Consider the following 15,709-nt stretch of genomic DNA (forward strand, 5'->3'; position numbering starts at 1 on the left):
ACAATTCCAGCGCCGCCAGCAAAGTCCTGTCAGAGGTCCTCCCGTAATTGCTCATTTTGCTTATCGGTCCGCCCAATCCAGGGGCTCTGCAGGTGCGGAGTGTCCTGCTCTAGGGGGAGATCAATAAAACCCAAAACCCAGTAAACTCTATAACAATTTCGATTTGTGGAAATTGCGTTTTTATTAATTGGCTCTGACATGCCAGTCACTCGAGTGTCCCACAAAGTAGACCATTTCCCATTTAATTTTTTTTATGGCACTCGAAAATCGCGTGCCCTTTGTCCACCTACAAGTCGATTTTTCTGGAGGGAGGGAATTACGGCTAGTAGTGCGACTCCCAGAAAAAGGTACATGATCCTTAGATCACTTTTATCTTATCGTTTGTCGGCAACTGTTTACGAAATTGTTCGGTTCGTTTTCGGGCCACGCGCGTCCCGAAAGCAAGGTGCAACAGGATCCCAGGACCCGGGGAACTGAGGATCTGAGGATCTGGCATCGGGAATAAGGAGGCGAGGCTGCAATGCAACCTGCCTGACTGCATCCATCATCGCGTGGCAGCAATGCTCATGATTTGAGGCACATGCGTAACCTGCGCCAATTTGGCGACCCGCACACACACTGAAATCGCCTTTGTCTTTATATATATTGCTTTTTTGTCCCTTTTCTCGGACAATTTTCGGGACTTCTTGGCTTGCATCTGCTGATTGCAAAGAACGGGGACCCCGAAGCGAACCCTCAATTAGGCCGCCCCTGCAATTAGAAAATATATTCCATACCAGGCTCCGCTTTTTTCATGTGTTCCCCAACTCAAAGGCATGCAAAAAAAAGGGAAGAAAAATAGCGGCAGCTAATTTGCCGCAGGTTTTCGGGCAGCTAATTTCAGATTAGAAGGGCGCCCACGCCAAAAGTCCCAGTTTTTGTTCGATTCCCAGGCGCATTCCTGCGGACACCGCTCATTAATGACCATGAAATCTAGACTCTGCCCCGGAGTCATTCCCGCAGACAGACTGACCTCCAGGCACGAGCCGCCCAAAAAAACAGCTCCTAAATCGGGAGCAGCTTCTGTTTACGGGGTTTTTTGGCCATCCACATCCACCTAATGAGTCGGTAGCACGCATCGCGGAATGCATAGCCCTCGGCTAACTGGATGAGTTCGGTATAATTTGATTAGGCAAAAAGCTGATGTGGGTGTCAGTAGTCTACCAGTCCCTGTCCTCTTCCACCAGACACTCCCAGACCCAAATCACAACCCGCTGCACGAACTGGATTCCATTTCAATTACAATATAAGCGAGTGTAAGTTCTGCGATTGCGATCGCATTTGGGCGCGTGGTAAGCCAAGTCAATCGGAAGAAGTTAAGCCGATTGTACCGCCCCTTTTCATTACAGCTCGTTTTTTGCCCTGCCGGAGGTGCTCAACCCCTGACACCCGCCTAATAAAACCGGAGCAAACCCACTTCCGTTGCTCATTTGAATGCCCTTTTTACTGGAGGGTATGATGGAAGATTCAATGGGTTTGATACACCCCAAATATAACAGGGACCGGAAAGAAACTACCCAGTAGTAGGATTTTTGTAAAATCCATTTGATAGGTATAGCAAAGTATTTTAAAATAAAGAATTTAAATAAATGCAAATATATTTAACGACTACCATTAAAATGGTCTATTTTTTTTTTAATTTTTCGTTGTTTTAGGTATAAAAATGGATATTTGCGTTTTTAAAAAATGTAACCCAGTTTTATTGATAAATCCTGACGAAAAAGTACTTACACTTAATATAATAACTTTCAAATGTTAAAAGTCCGATCGTCCCGAAATTTTACTTTCATAATTTTTTGATAATTTAGTGAATAGACTACTGAATTACCTTTTGCTTGTACTGGTAAATAAGGCGGTGCAACAAATGAGCTTAGGGATATTCGAGCCATCTAGAAATCTAGAATCAGTCACATACTCAACATGTTCATGAACAGACTAAGATGTAACAAAGGGTCAATAAACCATCACTGATAAAAAAATATGGCTTGCTTAAAGCAATGAATTCGCTTTAATTTGTTCGGAAATGCAGTATAATTATAAAATGCATAACATTTACTAATGATTTACTGAGAATATGATATGAGTAGGTTCCTAATTTTGGAATTTATACAATATCCCATATTAGTTTGTTTAAGTTACATATAAAATAACCCATTAAGAGAGAGTATCACCCGTTCGATGCTTTCCACCCTGTTGGCCTTTTTTGCTGCCCGGCTAAACGCACTTCCCACACAGATTTGTGTGTGTGCGCCTTAATTGGGGCGTAGTTGGCTTTTTGGGCTCGAGGTTTGTGTAATTGCCACTTGAAAGGCTTTGGGTCGCATAATCGCCTTGTCAGATAGAGCAAGACACACGTTGAAGGACCCGCGAAGAATGGGCGGCGGGGAGGTGGGCGGTGAAACAAGCTCATTGGGCGTGGGGCGTGGCGAGTTGGGTGGGCCGGAGGACCGAAGGACCAAAGGACCGAAGGACTCTGTGTGTGCCAAAAGGAACAGAGAGGTGTGTGTTGAAGCCACCACGCACGGCTGACTCGCTTGATCTTATTACGCCGCGCTTGGTTGCCTGGGAAAAGTCAGAGGCAGCTGCTCGTAGCTGGGTAGCTGGATGGATGGTTGGATGGCTGGTAAATGGCTACTGGTAGCCCGGCCTTTGTGACAGTTTTATCTCTGGCCAGCAGAAGCTCCAGCCAAGCTCTCGCCATCCTCCTGCCTTTGGAAAATCCTCGCTAAAGGGGCCCAAGAATTTTGCATGTTTTCGCACAGGTTTTTGTGGTTTTTGGTGGCAAGTGGATTTGCATGCGCCACGCGGCTACAAAAAGGGGTTAGGTTCTAGCCAGACTTAGAGCAGGCCTTCCTTTGCCTAAGAACCATTGATTTTCTAGTCATGGAAACTAATTTCCATTCATTATTCATTCATGCTGTCCCTCGAATGGATCAATAATCCATACCCACTCCCTCGGAACAATCGCAAACAATATGACAGCTTTATCTTTCAGCACCAGTCGCCGTCGCAGTGGAAATTCATTTTCGATTGTGAATGCCGAGCGACAATTGTCGAATTCAATTAACGCCTGCGGCACCACCGAGCGTTACTTAACGCCACCACCCACCCAAGGACCTCCTCCTCCTCCTCCTCCTGCTACCCTGTCCCTCCTCCTTTCTCCTGGGAGTTTCCAGTGGGTGGGCCAGGACGAGCCGTAGCTGTGGCCGTAGCTGTGGCTGTTTCGCCAGGGTAACGGCTATGCAGTGTCACAATGCCGATGTGGATGGGCGTCCCTGGAGTGGGAAGTCGAGGGTATCCCTGTTTCTATCAGGGATCAGGGACGCCGGGGGGATCGGGGGCAGAGTGAGAGCGTTTGCGTGCTGCGTTGCCTCCGCCGATTGGCCGGAACGCGGCTGCAACGGCAACGGCAACGGCTGCGGAAACGGCCACGGCTAAGGCCACGCTCTGCCGCAACGCTCTCTGCCCGGAACTCACCGACCATCGACATATCCATAGACATCGACGATGGTATACTACTACCCCTAAAGCGTTTTCGAAGCGGAGGCGGGCTGCACGGACGTCATGCATGCGCACAGTGGGACGAACGCGACAGGAAAGGAGATCCTTTAAAAATATTTAAGTTATAAGTATTACTGTCAGCAATATCAGCTTTTAGTTCTTAATCAGCATATCAAACATTATAGGAATTCTTTTTTCCAGTTTAACTGACTGAATTTTAAAGAATTTCTATTAACATGTACGCTTTGATTCAATGCATAAATTAATTAAATGTTAGGATCCATAGTCCATCAAATTTTTAAATAAAATCCATTAAGTTTAAAGAATTGTAAGCAAGCGTTATAATGACCTTACTTTTCTTACCTTAAAGACTTAAAGTTTCACATTTTAAATGACAATAAAATACGCAAAATTTAAATTTTTATAGATTCAAAAACTTGGGTATCATACTATAGACTATATAAAGACGTTTTCAAATCAAACACAGACTTCGCTTTGGATACAAATCAAGTTAAAGAAAAACTACAGACACTTTTTTATTACCCCGAAGAAAAAGAAATGAATTTGGGAAAGTTAAGGTTAAGCTAGTTTAACCCTTTGTTTCTGTAAGACTTTCTTTAATAATAAAGTTGTATATAGTCTTCATATTAATATAATAATATCATATTAAATGATTCCTTTTTAAGCTAGTGGTTTAGTTAGAAAAAAAGAAGTGACTTAACCTATTTGACAATAATGTTTTCACTGGTTATAAGTGTAAGATATTCAGAGTAGTGGCTTTCTTCTTCTTAAAGTAAGTTACAGACATTGAGCGCTATGATAAAAGAGAGATATCTATTGGAAAGCACCTATTTCCAAAACACCTTTAGATATAGTAAGTTTTCTCCTAATACCATAGCCTTCAGTGTAGTTTTTAAAGCTGTTAGGATTGCGTAAACCGTAGATCTAACCCACTGGCCTCTCCACACTTGACCCACTGTGCCCGTGTCGATTTCGCTCCCGGAGGACGTGTCACCTGGCCCCCGCCACTCCTGCGGCTTCTGGCCAATGGCAGCGCTCCGTCGGCGCAGCGGGCGACGCATGCGCAGCAAGACCGCTCGGGGATTGGCCCTCATTGGCTGGCGGTGGGCCAAATGGGGCTGGAACTGCCGCGGACGTCGCAGCCGTGAAAAACCGGTTACACCAGAAAAACGGTTCGTCCGTGAGTCCGTGAACGCTTCTGTCAGTGTGTGTGGACCCTGAAGTACGAGTGTGTGAGTGAGCTGCGGCTTTTCGGTGGCGTTTTGGCCCGCTCTGCTCGGCGGCGCCTCAGTAGAAATCGTCGGCTGATGGACCGCGGGCGAGGCACGAAGCCAACTCTCAATTTCCACAGCCACGGCCACTTCAACTGCCACCAAATTGATCGGATCGATGCGCCGGCCCCGCGATTCGCGTGCAGTTAGTCGAATTTTTGACGGTCGAGTGACAAGGTGCGTCGCGTCGCAAACTCTCCACGAATAAGAAAGAAACAAGAAAACCCATCAGGCAAATAAGAATCATCTGCCGTCGCGCCACTGAACTGAGTAATCGGCCAATATCCGCGGGATAAGCCCACTGTGCATGCAAAACTCGAGCGGAAAGTGTAGTGCTCAAGTGCTCAAAGGATCCAAAATCAGTTGTAGCCAAGTTTGTGGATAGCCGGCGAATCAAGTGTTCCAAGATTAAGGTAAGCAGTCCTTTAAAACATAGACTTAAGCATTGTCTTGTATGTGAAATTTATTCTGAGTAGCAGTGCTTTATCTAGCTCTAAGGATTTATCTTAAGATGCCAAGTTACAATCATTCAATTTTTTATTACCCTTATGGTACAAATGGGGACTCGACAAGAAATTTTAAAGATCGTACAACTTTTTCAAAGAATGCTAGCTTTGGACAATATTGCGTGATTCTAATTTAAGAAACGTGAATAGAATATTTGATTAGTTTTAAAAAGATTCAGTTCTAAAACGAATCTTAGGTCCGTTTTCTCGTCTGCATGTTAAACTATGTGGAGGTTAAACTGTTGTATCATCTGGCAGAGTGACTTATAAATGTTTCCGGTCATGAAAAATATATTTTAGCTTTATTTGTTCACTGAAAAGGCTTTTAGCTTATATCTTTGCAGAGGTGATTTTCCGGCAGATGTGTTATCTAGTTTTCTATTCAACACCAGATAAGCTGTAATGCCATTGCTGCACTTGAACTTGGTTAGGGGAACACACACTGCTTTTCAAATCCAGACATATTTTGACCAGCTAAGCCCCTGTATTCAGTATTATTCCAAAACTTGACAAAAGCTAACGACGATGACTTATCGGCGACTTAATTAAGACCCAGCCGCATCGATCGACCTGCCTATAATGGCCACCATAAACGATCGTAATCAATTTGTTTGCGCATAATTTGCTTTCTCAACAACTAAATCATTAAATCGAGTCGCTCCCGAGCAGGTTGCGGCATTTTTTGAAAGGCTTTAATAACGATATTTGCTTATCGTGTTCAACACATCGGTCTCAAGTTCCCTTAGCCCCCTTACCTATCTGCTTTTTTCTTATTTCTTAACGAACGACGATCTGATCTAACGGATTAAGTCGGAACGGAACGAACTCCATTCAATATTGCCTGTCCAATATTCATATTGTGAATGAAGTGGTAGATGAAGATGCCACCGGATGGCCGATCGAATTTGCAATGCAAAACCCCGGCCAATTGAACTTCCGCCGGACCGAGATAAGTCATTTGAAGCGGCCAAATCGATCGTTTGGCAGATCGATGACTGCCGTTTGGGCCCGGACTTTAGTTTTCCCACGAGTCCGGCGAGCGACAAAAGTCAAAAACCGTATGCTAATTAATTCTTTGTCATGCCGTCTTTTCTGGCTGCCATTATACCATTATGGCTCATTGATTTGGGAGCTTTCTAAGCCAACGAGCCGCCGGACAACTTACTTAAGCGTGGTCCAGAAAGAGCGAGCTAATCATATTCAAATGGTGAAGCGTACGTTTTATTATAATTTTTATACCCGTTACTCGTAGAGTAAAAGGGTATACTAGATTCGTCGGAAAGTATGTAACAGGCAGAAGGAAGCGTTTCCGACCCCATAAAGTATATATATTCTTGATCAGGATCACTAGCCGAGTCGATCTAGCCATGTCCGTCTGTCCGTCTGTCCGTCTGTCCGTCTGTCCGGATGAACGCTGAGATCTTGGAAACTATGAGAGCTAGGCTATTGAGATTTGGCGAGCAGATTCCTGAGCTTCTTACGCAGCGCAAGTTTGTTTCAGTAGAGTGCCACGCCCACTCTAACGCCCACAAACCGCCCAAAACTGTGGCTTCTACAGTTTTGATGCTAGAGTAAAAATTTAAACTGAAATGAATTGTTCTCATCAATACCTATCGATTGACCCAAAAAAAAGTTTGCCACGCCCACTTTAACGCCCACAAACCGCCTACAAACTTCAAAAAATCGTAAATATGAACGCGGATATCTCGGAAACTATCAAAGATAGAGTATTGGGATTTCAGATTTAGATTCCGTAGCCTTGTACGCAGCGCAAGTTTGGTATGCGAATATGCCACGCCCACAAGCCCACAAACCGCCCAAGCCTGTGGCGCCCACAATTTTTATGCTAGATTAAAAATTTTAACGGAAATGTATTGGTCTCGTCAATGCCTATCGATTGATCCAAAAAAAAATTTGCCACGCCTACCCTAACGCCCACAATGCTTAAATCTGTCTTCCGCCGGTAGGTGGCGCATTTAAATCTCGCTTTGCTGCTTGCATATCTCCATTTCCCTTTAATCCCTTTAGCTGAGTAACGGGTATCTGATAGTCGAGGTACTCGACTATAGCGTTCTTCCTTGTTTTATTTTAATTAGCGGCTGTTAATGCCCCGGTTCGATCTGGCTTCGATCGCTCCGATCCGCGGGGGTCTCGAAATAGAAAAAAAAGAAAGGGACAGGAGAGCGCTTCGATCCGCATCCAAATCCGAAACAGAAGCTCGGCCAACCTGTCGGTTCCACTTTCGGTAATCGCACGAATTTAAATTATTGAATGTTTAACTAATTTCTATCGGTTTTTATGTCTGTTCCGCCTGACATGTGCACGAAGCTAATTGAGACTTACGAGTGGAACTCCATGGAGAAATCGGTAGCACTTGAGGGATATATATATATCGGCTTGTTCTTCCCCCTTAAAACCTGAAAGGGGTTCTCGAATATGGCCTGGATTAGCCACCACTCTATATATAACTCGCCATTAAGCTCGAAGATCATTTCTAAAATTAAATTTGTGGCAGTTAAAGCTCTGAAAAAACCTTTGCTACGCATTTACATTTTATAAGGTCTGTACAAATAAAAGGGGATTCTTTACACTTTCGTTAAGTACCATACACCTTGGATCACTACCTGGTTATTTCATAGTTAAGGCCATATGAACCTAGCTTACATTTTAGAAAACTGACTGGTTGTTATTATTTTTTCAAACATATCCATTCAGTTAGTCAAACATAAGCAAGTGACATAAGGTTTAGCCCTTGGTTTATAACCTCAGTTGGTTCTAGTTGATTTGAATCTCATCTAAACTATAAAAAGAGTTCCATTTCTGGTTTTGATTAATATAACTGTAAGGTTAATATGGTGGCTTCATTGTATTTCTCAAGCAGAAAGGAACCCAAAAACATGGTTGGAAGGGAACAACTTCTAGGGGTTGGCACCTGTCCGGAACTATTTAGTTTTGACTGCTCACTGGCCTCGATTGGGCCAAAACCATTCCAGCGAAATGGGCGAGCAGCACGCCAGCGGGGAAATTAACCCTTTCAGTGCGGCCGAAATTGGATTTGGCCGGAATGTCTATTTCACTTTCTACAAAGTACCAAGCCGATGGAATGGAATCCTTATCGCGCTGTCGGCCAAATCTTGGCCTGGGGCCAGTCCAACTGCGAACTTTATGGCCTTAACGGCCAGCACGAGTTTCCCGTTCGCGGTGAGCGGTAGGGTAACAAAAAAAAAACAAAAACTGAAACTGAGACTGAGACTGAGGAGGGCCAAAAAACCTAATGAACAACTTAATTTCGAGTTCTTTTTTCGGTTTTCTCGTTCTGTTCTGTTTTTTTTTTTATCCAACTCAAACTTCAAAGGGGGAGTATGTGGTGCGTGCGGTGGTTCGGTGGCTTAGCACGCGCATTTCAGTGGTTTTATGAGCTGAAAAGTGGCAAGGGCTAAGGACTCCGGGCTCGGCAATTAAATCTAATGTGAATTCCATAATAATAACATGGCCATGACAAAGTGTGGACCCTTTGGCGGTCGGTGGCAGTTACAGTTTTTGATTTATACGGTTCTTCAGCGCGTTTTCATGCCTCTGACAGGCTGGCGACAGGCCCAAATCCTGGCCAAAAAAAAACACAAAATATAATAAAATAGAAACGGTAGAGGGAAAACAGGAAGCGGAAACCACCGGCCGCAAGTCGGTGGTGCTGAAAGCCCATTTGCATATCTCTTTCGGCTTTCGGTTGCATATTTAACGAAATGAGCAATTGGCCAAAATTCATTTTAATTGTTACCCCTGGCATTTGCATACTCTATAGTTAGGCGTACTAGGTATGCTATATACCATTTAAGACCTGGCTCAAATGGTGCGGTGGGGGGAGTTTCTCGATAATGGGCCAGCAGTTCACGCTGCGCCGGGAATGTGCCTGATAAGCAGCTAATTTGAGATACTCCCTGGCACTGGTCACTGGTCACTGGTCAGTGGTCAGTGGTCACCGGCGGACATGGCCATTGGGCACATAAACCACTGCACATTAAACTCCCAGCCGCGTAGTTTTATAAAATAATTAAGTTTTATGTATTTTCCTTACTAGATTTTCACTGTTCAGCTCGGCACTTGGATCGGATCGTATTGGATCGGTTCTGGCCCGGCCTGGACGCCGTCCGATTTCGTGGAAGCCGTAAAAAGTCTTCGGGGAGTGGGCCGCCAGCATCCAAGAGCCAAGCATTCAGCTCTGAAACTGAGCATCCTAATAGCCCGGCGACCACGACGACATCCATCAAAGCGTTTTTATGACGTTCTTGCTTGAAATTTGATTAAAATTCAGCGATTAACTAAGCAGCAGCCGCAGCAACGGGACGAAAGACAAAATAAAAACTAAAAACAAACAACCATCAGCAAATAAACCAAAATACTTTACGGAGGCTAAGCGACTGCGAGCGACTACCGATCGAATCGGATCGTATCGAATCACATTCGGATTGAATTGGATTGGATTGAATTGAATTGTTGATCACATTTCAGCCATGCCGCATACAGGTGAGTCCCGCTAATGAACTCCGAAAGGAAATTAAACAAAAGCGCCAGATGCGATCTCCAGTCCCCTATCCCAAGTCCCCCATTTCTCTACCTTCCGACTACCCGAATACTTACTATATAGACCCACGGTTATTACTGGCGCACTTTTGCCGCCTTTGTTTACGATCGACAGTTGGGGAAGGTTAAGATGAGATTAGCAAAGTCAACAGGGCGGTTGCCAAACTACGGCTATTTAGCTCAGACGCGTGTGTATATTGTAAATCTTTCCGGCTTTGTCCGCTTTATTGAGAAGCTTAGGACTTGTGATTCCAACCATATTATATGGTTTATGGTCCATATACCTTAAATATTTGTCTGGCTAACTTTTACTCTAAATATTTGTGTAGGCTTTAGATGTTTAAGTTAACAAAGTTAATGTTTATTTAAATTTATTCGACTCTAAGGAGAGGTTTTACAGAGTCAACCAACAAAGATAAATACAACTTTTTACATGAATTCTAAAATTTATTAGTTTTTTATTGGAAAAGGTATACCTATAAGTATAATTATAAGTATAAAAGGCTTAAATTTTGATATGAACATGAAATGGATTTTACCTATACAGTATTTCTATGTAATTTTTTACTGTTCCTTGAACTACCAGATTTTTGAGATATTATTGTACAGAAGAACCGCATGATCTTAAATGTGATTTTTAAATGAGGAGCAGGGACTATCATTTGCCAGGGTCAAAGCTACCAAGATAAATACTAAGTACTAAAATCTAAAAAATATCTCTTTTGATCCTTTTAGGTCAAGCCGGTGTCAACCAATTGGGTGGAGTGTTTGTGAATGGGCGCCCTCTGCCGGACTGCGTTCGTCGCAGGATCGTGGATTTGGCCCTGTGCGGAGTAAGGCCGTGTGATATATCCCGCCAGCTCCTGGTTTCCCATGGTGAGTTCACTAAAGACTAAGTTCTTAACTTCTATCTACAACATTTTGCTTTCTGATCTCCTTTTGTAGGTTGCGTTTCCAAAATATTGACGCGGTTCTATGAGACGGGCTCCATTCGACCGGGTTCTATTGGCGGGAGCAAGACTAAGGTAAGTGGATTCCGAATGGAAACAGAACGGGATTTGGAATAGCCATGGGCTTGGGGATGGAAACCAGATCTGGGGGGACGGGAAACCACATGTGGTCTGATGTGGTGCATGAAATCAACAAACGATTATATAAAAATCAAACGCACAGCAGTAAATCCATAAAGTATCACAGATACACGGAAACAGATAGCCCAGATAAGCATTGTAACCAGCAGCTAGTTTACATGTTCTCTTATTTCGATGACAGCTTTTATGGCCGCGTGGGAGTGGCAGGTGGGAGGAGAAGTGGTAGTGGGACAGGGTTTTCGAGTGGAGAGAGCGCAGCAAATCAATCTCGCCTGCCCGAGGATGATAACTGGCTGGAATAAGTGGGCTAGGGCTGCCTGGATGGAGCCACCTGTCCAGTTCGCACGCCCAATCAAGTGTGGCTGCTACCGTTTAAGCCGCTGCTCGCTTCACGGCCCCAAAAAGTGACGACAATGGCACGATGATAGTGGTGATTGCACCGGGTTACGGAATCAGCCACGCGATAACACCGAATCACGACCCATACGCACCGTAGTTAACGCTTTTCGGAAGGGTATTGTAAAAATATTTGTTATACTCAAGAACACATAGCTACTATGAATATCTACATAAATATTTATTTTGATTTTTTCCAACGGAGAAAAATAGGGTACCAAAGTATAAAAACATATGAGATCATATAAAGACATAAATGATTCAATACCTAAATTCATAATTATTTTTCTAATTGGTTTCCAAGTGTCAGGTAATTATCTTAAAGTAGAGAATATTTGGACCAGTAAGGACCAACCGAAAAAAAAAATAATGCATTGGTGATTTTAGAGATATTACGTTTTAAGTCATTTAGGTGATAAATCAATCTAAATGAATTAAGTTTAACAGTTTCTACAATTATTATTGTAATAACATTAAGTTCTATCGTATCTATGATATTATGTGTTCATAAAGGTCCTTAAAGACTTTCCTCAAGGGGTATTTCCATATTTCAATCCCTGGAACTATCCTCCCCATTTCGGTTCCCCTTCGACTAGGCAAACACTTGCTCAGGTGCTATGTTTGCCGACGGAACAGAACGCCTAATTAACGGTAGTTGCACCGCCCACCAAGTGCACAGTGTACCAGGTAAGCGGCGGTAACCCCCACCCCATCGGTTACCCACCCGCTTACATGGTGATTCAATAAGCGCTCTGCACTCGCTCGCTGAACAAAACGCGCATTTAACACCTACGGTGGGTCAATAAAGAAGTTGCCCCTCCCCCCAATTTTCCCATTTTCCCCTTTGGCATATGGAAAAAGGGGGCGGGGCGGGGCTGGTTGGGCGCAAGGACAGTGGTTACAAAAAGTAAGCGCGCGTGTAGATTTCCGATAAGATCTGGCATGCAAGCTTGCTGCGCCGGGGGGCTTCCGACCCCTCGAAAACCCCATGCCCATCGATAAGCCCCCTTAGGCGTATTTATGAATTTTTAATGAATTGCCGCGTCACACGTGAAAAGCGGGCGCCAGCAAAAAAGGAGGAAGGTCCTTTGAAATACTCTTACAAATTAACATATGCAAAAAGCAGGTACAACACCGATGTGGGTCCGATGCAAATCTCCCTGCGAACATGACAGCTGAAAAGGGGCGTGGCCGTGTTCGCTGTCAGCTTTTGCAATTGTTGCAAGTGCACTTTGGTTTAGTTTAGTGCACAATTGAATTTCACGGCAATTAATCGTGGAGACACCTGAGAATAAAGGGGTTAAAAGCATGTTGCCGAGGGTTATGTTGCTCCATAAAACGTAGTCACGCAATACACCTAATATTTTTATGAGACACATTTTTTATGGTGTAGAAAAAATGCATGATAGATTAAGGGTCGATTTTACATCCGCATTTTTAGGTAAAAGTAGGTTTTAGAACTAGAAAATGTTTAGATATTTGAATAGGTTTTAGGCCAAGAAATGTGTAATTTAAATCCAACTTTTAGTTTAACCTACAGACGAAACTTAACTAAAGGCTTACTAATTTATGTGAGTTACATATTGATCATAAATGTTTAAGTTACAAAAGGTTTAATGTATAATCCCAAAAATATATTTTCACTGAAATCCACAGGATGTAAAGACCCATAAATTTTAGTATAAGCCAGCGTTTTGATGGGTTTTTCTAAATTTTCATTTAATCCTGAACTCATTTTAATCATTTATCTTTCTCTCCTTCCAGCAAGTGGCCACGCCCACCGTGGTGAAGAAGATCATCCGGCTGAAGGAGGAGAACAGCGGCATGTTCGCGTGGGAGATTCGCGAGCAGCTGCAGCAGCAGAGGGTCTGCGACCCCAGCTCGGTGCCCTCGATCAGCTCCATCAACCGGATTCTGCGCAACAGCGGTTTGTGGACGGACGAGATGACCTCCAGTCAGCAGAATGCGGCAGCTGCAGCAGCGGCGGCGGCGGCGGCAGCGGCTCATCAGGCGGGCAGCGGTCCACCGAATGGCTATGGCCCCCAAGCTCCTCCCCCTCCGGTGACCGTGGCCCCGCCCACTGCGGCAGCCACGCCCTCCGTTGCTCGCTATGCAAAACCACCGGCGCTGATGATGAGTTCCGCCGGCGAGATGCCCATCAAACCCGCTCCCAAAATGCCGCCCACCATGGGACATGGCCACAACCACGGGCTGAATCCCAGCGTTTCTGGCCTGGATCTGAGCTACTCTGCTCTGCACAAGCACTGGCTGTGGAATCCCTCCCTGCTGTACTACACTCAGGCTCACATTCAGGCTCAGGCGGCGGCTTCGGGAGGGCAGTTTCTGCCCTATGCCGGCGGCTACTTGCCCCATGCCATGGCAGCGGCGGCCGCCTCCTCCACATCGACCCTGGGTGGCTTCACCAAGTCGGAGAGCTCCATCGATCTCTCGACTCCCGGTGCCGCCGGCGATGCACTCAGCGATTGCGATTCCGGCAAATCCTCGCCAGCGGCGCTCTCACTAACCGCTTCTGGTGGGGGAAATGGAGCAGGATCAGCTCCAGAGGCTTCTCCAGGATCAACGCTTAGCCACAGTCGCAAGCGGAATCCCTACTCCATCGAGGAACTGCTCAAGAAGCCGGAGAAACGACTGCGACTCGACAGCAATCGACTGGAGTGCCTGGAGTCAAGTTCCAGCTGCGAAAGCAGCCAGGATAGTCCAGTGCCTCCTCCCCTGGAAGTCCCAGAGGATGAGGATCCCGCCGAGGGAGAGGAGGAGCAGGAGGAGGAGGACTGCAGCGTGGAAGTGGTCAACTAAATCCCCGGGCTCTACCTGCGCCACTGACCCAGTTTCTGATCTGTGTATATATAGCAACTTAGTATAATCCTAAACGCCCCTGAAACCAATACCATCTTAATCAAAGGTGGAATACGAACTAGTGGAATTTCTAGTGCTGTACGATCTAACCACTTTCTTCTCTCCAAAACTGGATCTCTGATAATGATGTTTTCGAAATGAAACGATTGCTTGATTTAATTAACCGTGAAATTGTATTAATTCATGTTTCATCAAATATGATGGGGTTGAAATGGGGTTATTATATAATAAAATATTTAAATAAAACAATCCGAGTATTTATGCTGAGTAAATACAATGTTTTATATCTTCTGTGGTTGGGGGAGGGAAAAATTCTAGAAATAAGTTATCATGAAGTGCATTTTAGGATGTAGTTTGTACCTGAAACATTTTAGCATTTGATACATTTGGTACTATCTTTGAACATTGTTGATACTATATCAAATTAATTTTTCATATTTTTAGATCCCATAATTTGGTACTTAGACTAAGGTGCGAAATTTCCCGAAAAATAAGCTTTCAGTGTTAATCAATAAGGTTAATATATACAAAATAACCATTTTGAGAGGACATGTGATCGCTAAATGATAAAATAAAAATTTTTAAAATTTTCTGCTTCGAAATTCGTGTAATTTGTACCGAGATACCTATTTAAATGATGATAAATGAAGTGTTTTCCACCAGTACGCCGGTGGTCGGCGGTATCTGCCGCTTCTCCTTCTTAATTAACTTGCGCGCCAATGAAGTGTCAACAAGTTGCCAACACGCCGCCGGAGGAGGAGTGGAAATGGGGATGGGAATGGCGAAATTACAGGATGTCTGACACGACCATAACTATCGATCGCCCGCGGAGGCAGTCGCGCACCGATCGCAGGTTCCCCCAGAAAGAGGCGACAATGGTTGCCAACTGCAACTCGCAACTGCCGAGTGGCGAGTGGAAGTGCGAAAATGGCATTGGAATCGGAATCGGCATGGTGTGGCGGCAGACAATGTGAGTGGAATTCGTAAGCAGGTGCCCGGGGGAGCACGGCATCGCTATCGGCATCGCCATCCTGGGCGAAGGTGTGAAGTTGCGAGAAACTTTCCCAAGACCACTACTCTGAATATGCCAACAATAAATCAGTGGCTAAAAATAATTGCCGCGACAATTGCGCGCAGCTAAATTATGCAAAGCGGGCAAAAAATATGCGAAAAAACGCGCTGCCATAATTGTATCACGTGCATGCCGCGATTCCGTATCCCTTGCCCCGTATCCTGGCCAATGACCAGCATCGCCACATATACTATACCGCTCCTTGCCACTCCACTTCATAAACAATGCTAAAAGGCGTTGAGGATGCGCGCAAGGAAACTGACGGCGAGGAATGCACAGCCAGCTGAATATGCCAAGGAATCGGAATCAGTTCGGAATCGGCACAAGAAGCCTCCTGATCATGGCCAGATTGGA

The 15,709-nt window shown here is 44.7% G+C and overlaps 1 protein-coding gene across 1 annotated transcript; it reads left to right on the forward strand.

The window, feature by feature from the left end:
* The first annotated feature begins 4,978 nt into the window (after positions 1-4,978).
* Positions 4,979-14,480, forward strand: LOC119550599 (paired box pox-neuro protein). The gene is made up of 5 exons (XM_037859414.1): positions 4,979-5,245; positions 9,417-9,862; positions 10,655-10,795; positions 10,865-10,944; positions 13,171-14,480. Exons 2-5 carry the CDS (start codon positions 9,850-9,852, stop codon positions 14,221-14,223), a joined length of 1,287 nt encoding a protein of 428 aa, XP_037715342.1. The 5' UTR covers positions 4,979-5,245; positions 9,417-9,849; the 3' UTR covers positions 14,224-14,480.
* Positions 14,481-15,709: the final 1,229 nt, after the last annotated feature.

This window comes from Drosophila subpulchrella, chromosome 2R (genome assembly GCF_014743375.2).
Source record: "Drosophila subpulchrella strain 33 F10 #4 breed RU33 chromosome 2R, RU_Dsub_v1.1 Primary Assembly, whole genome shotgun sequence".
NCBI classification, from domain to species: Eukaryota; Metazoa; Arthropoda; class Insecta; order Diptera; family Drosophilidae; genus Drosophila; species Drosophila subpulchrella.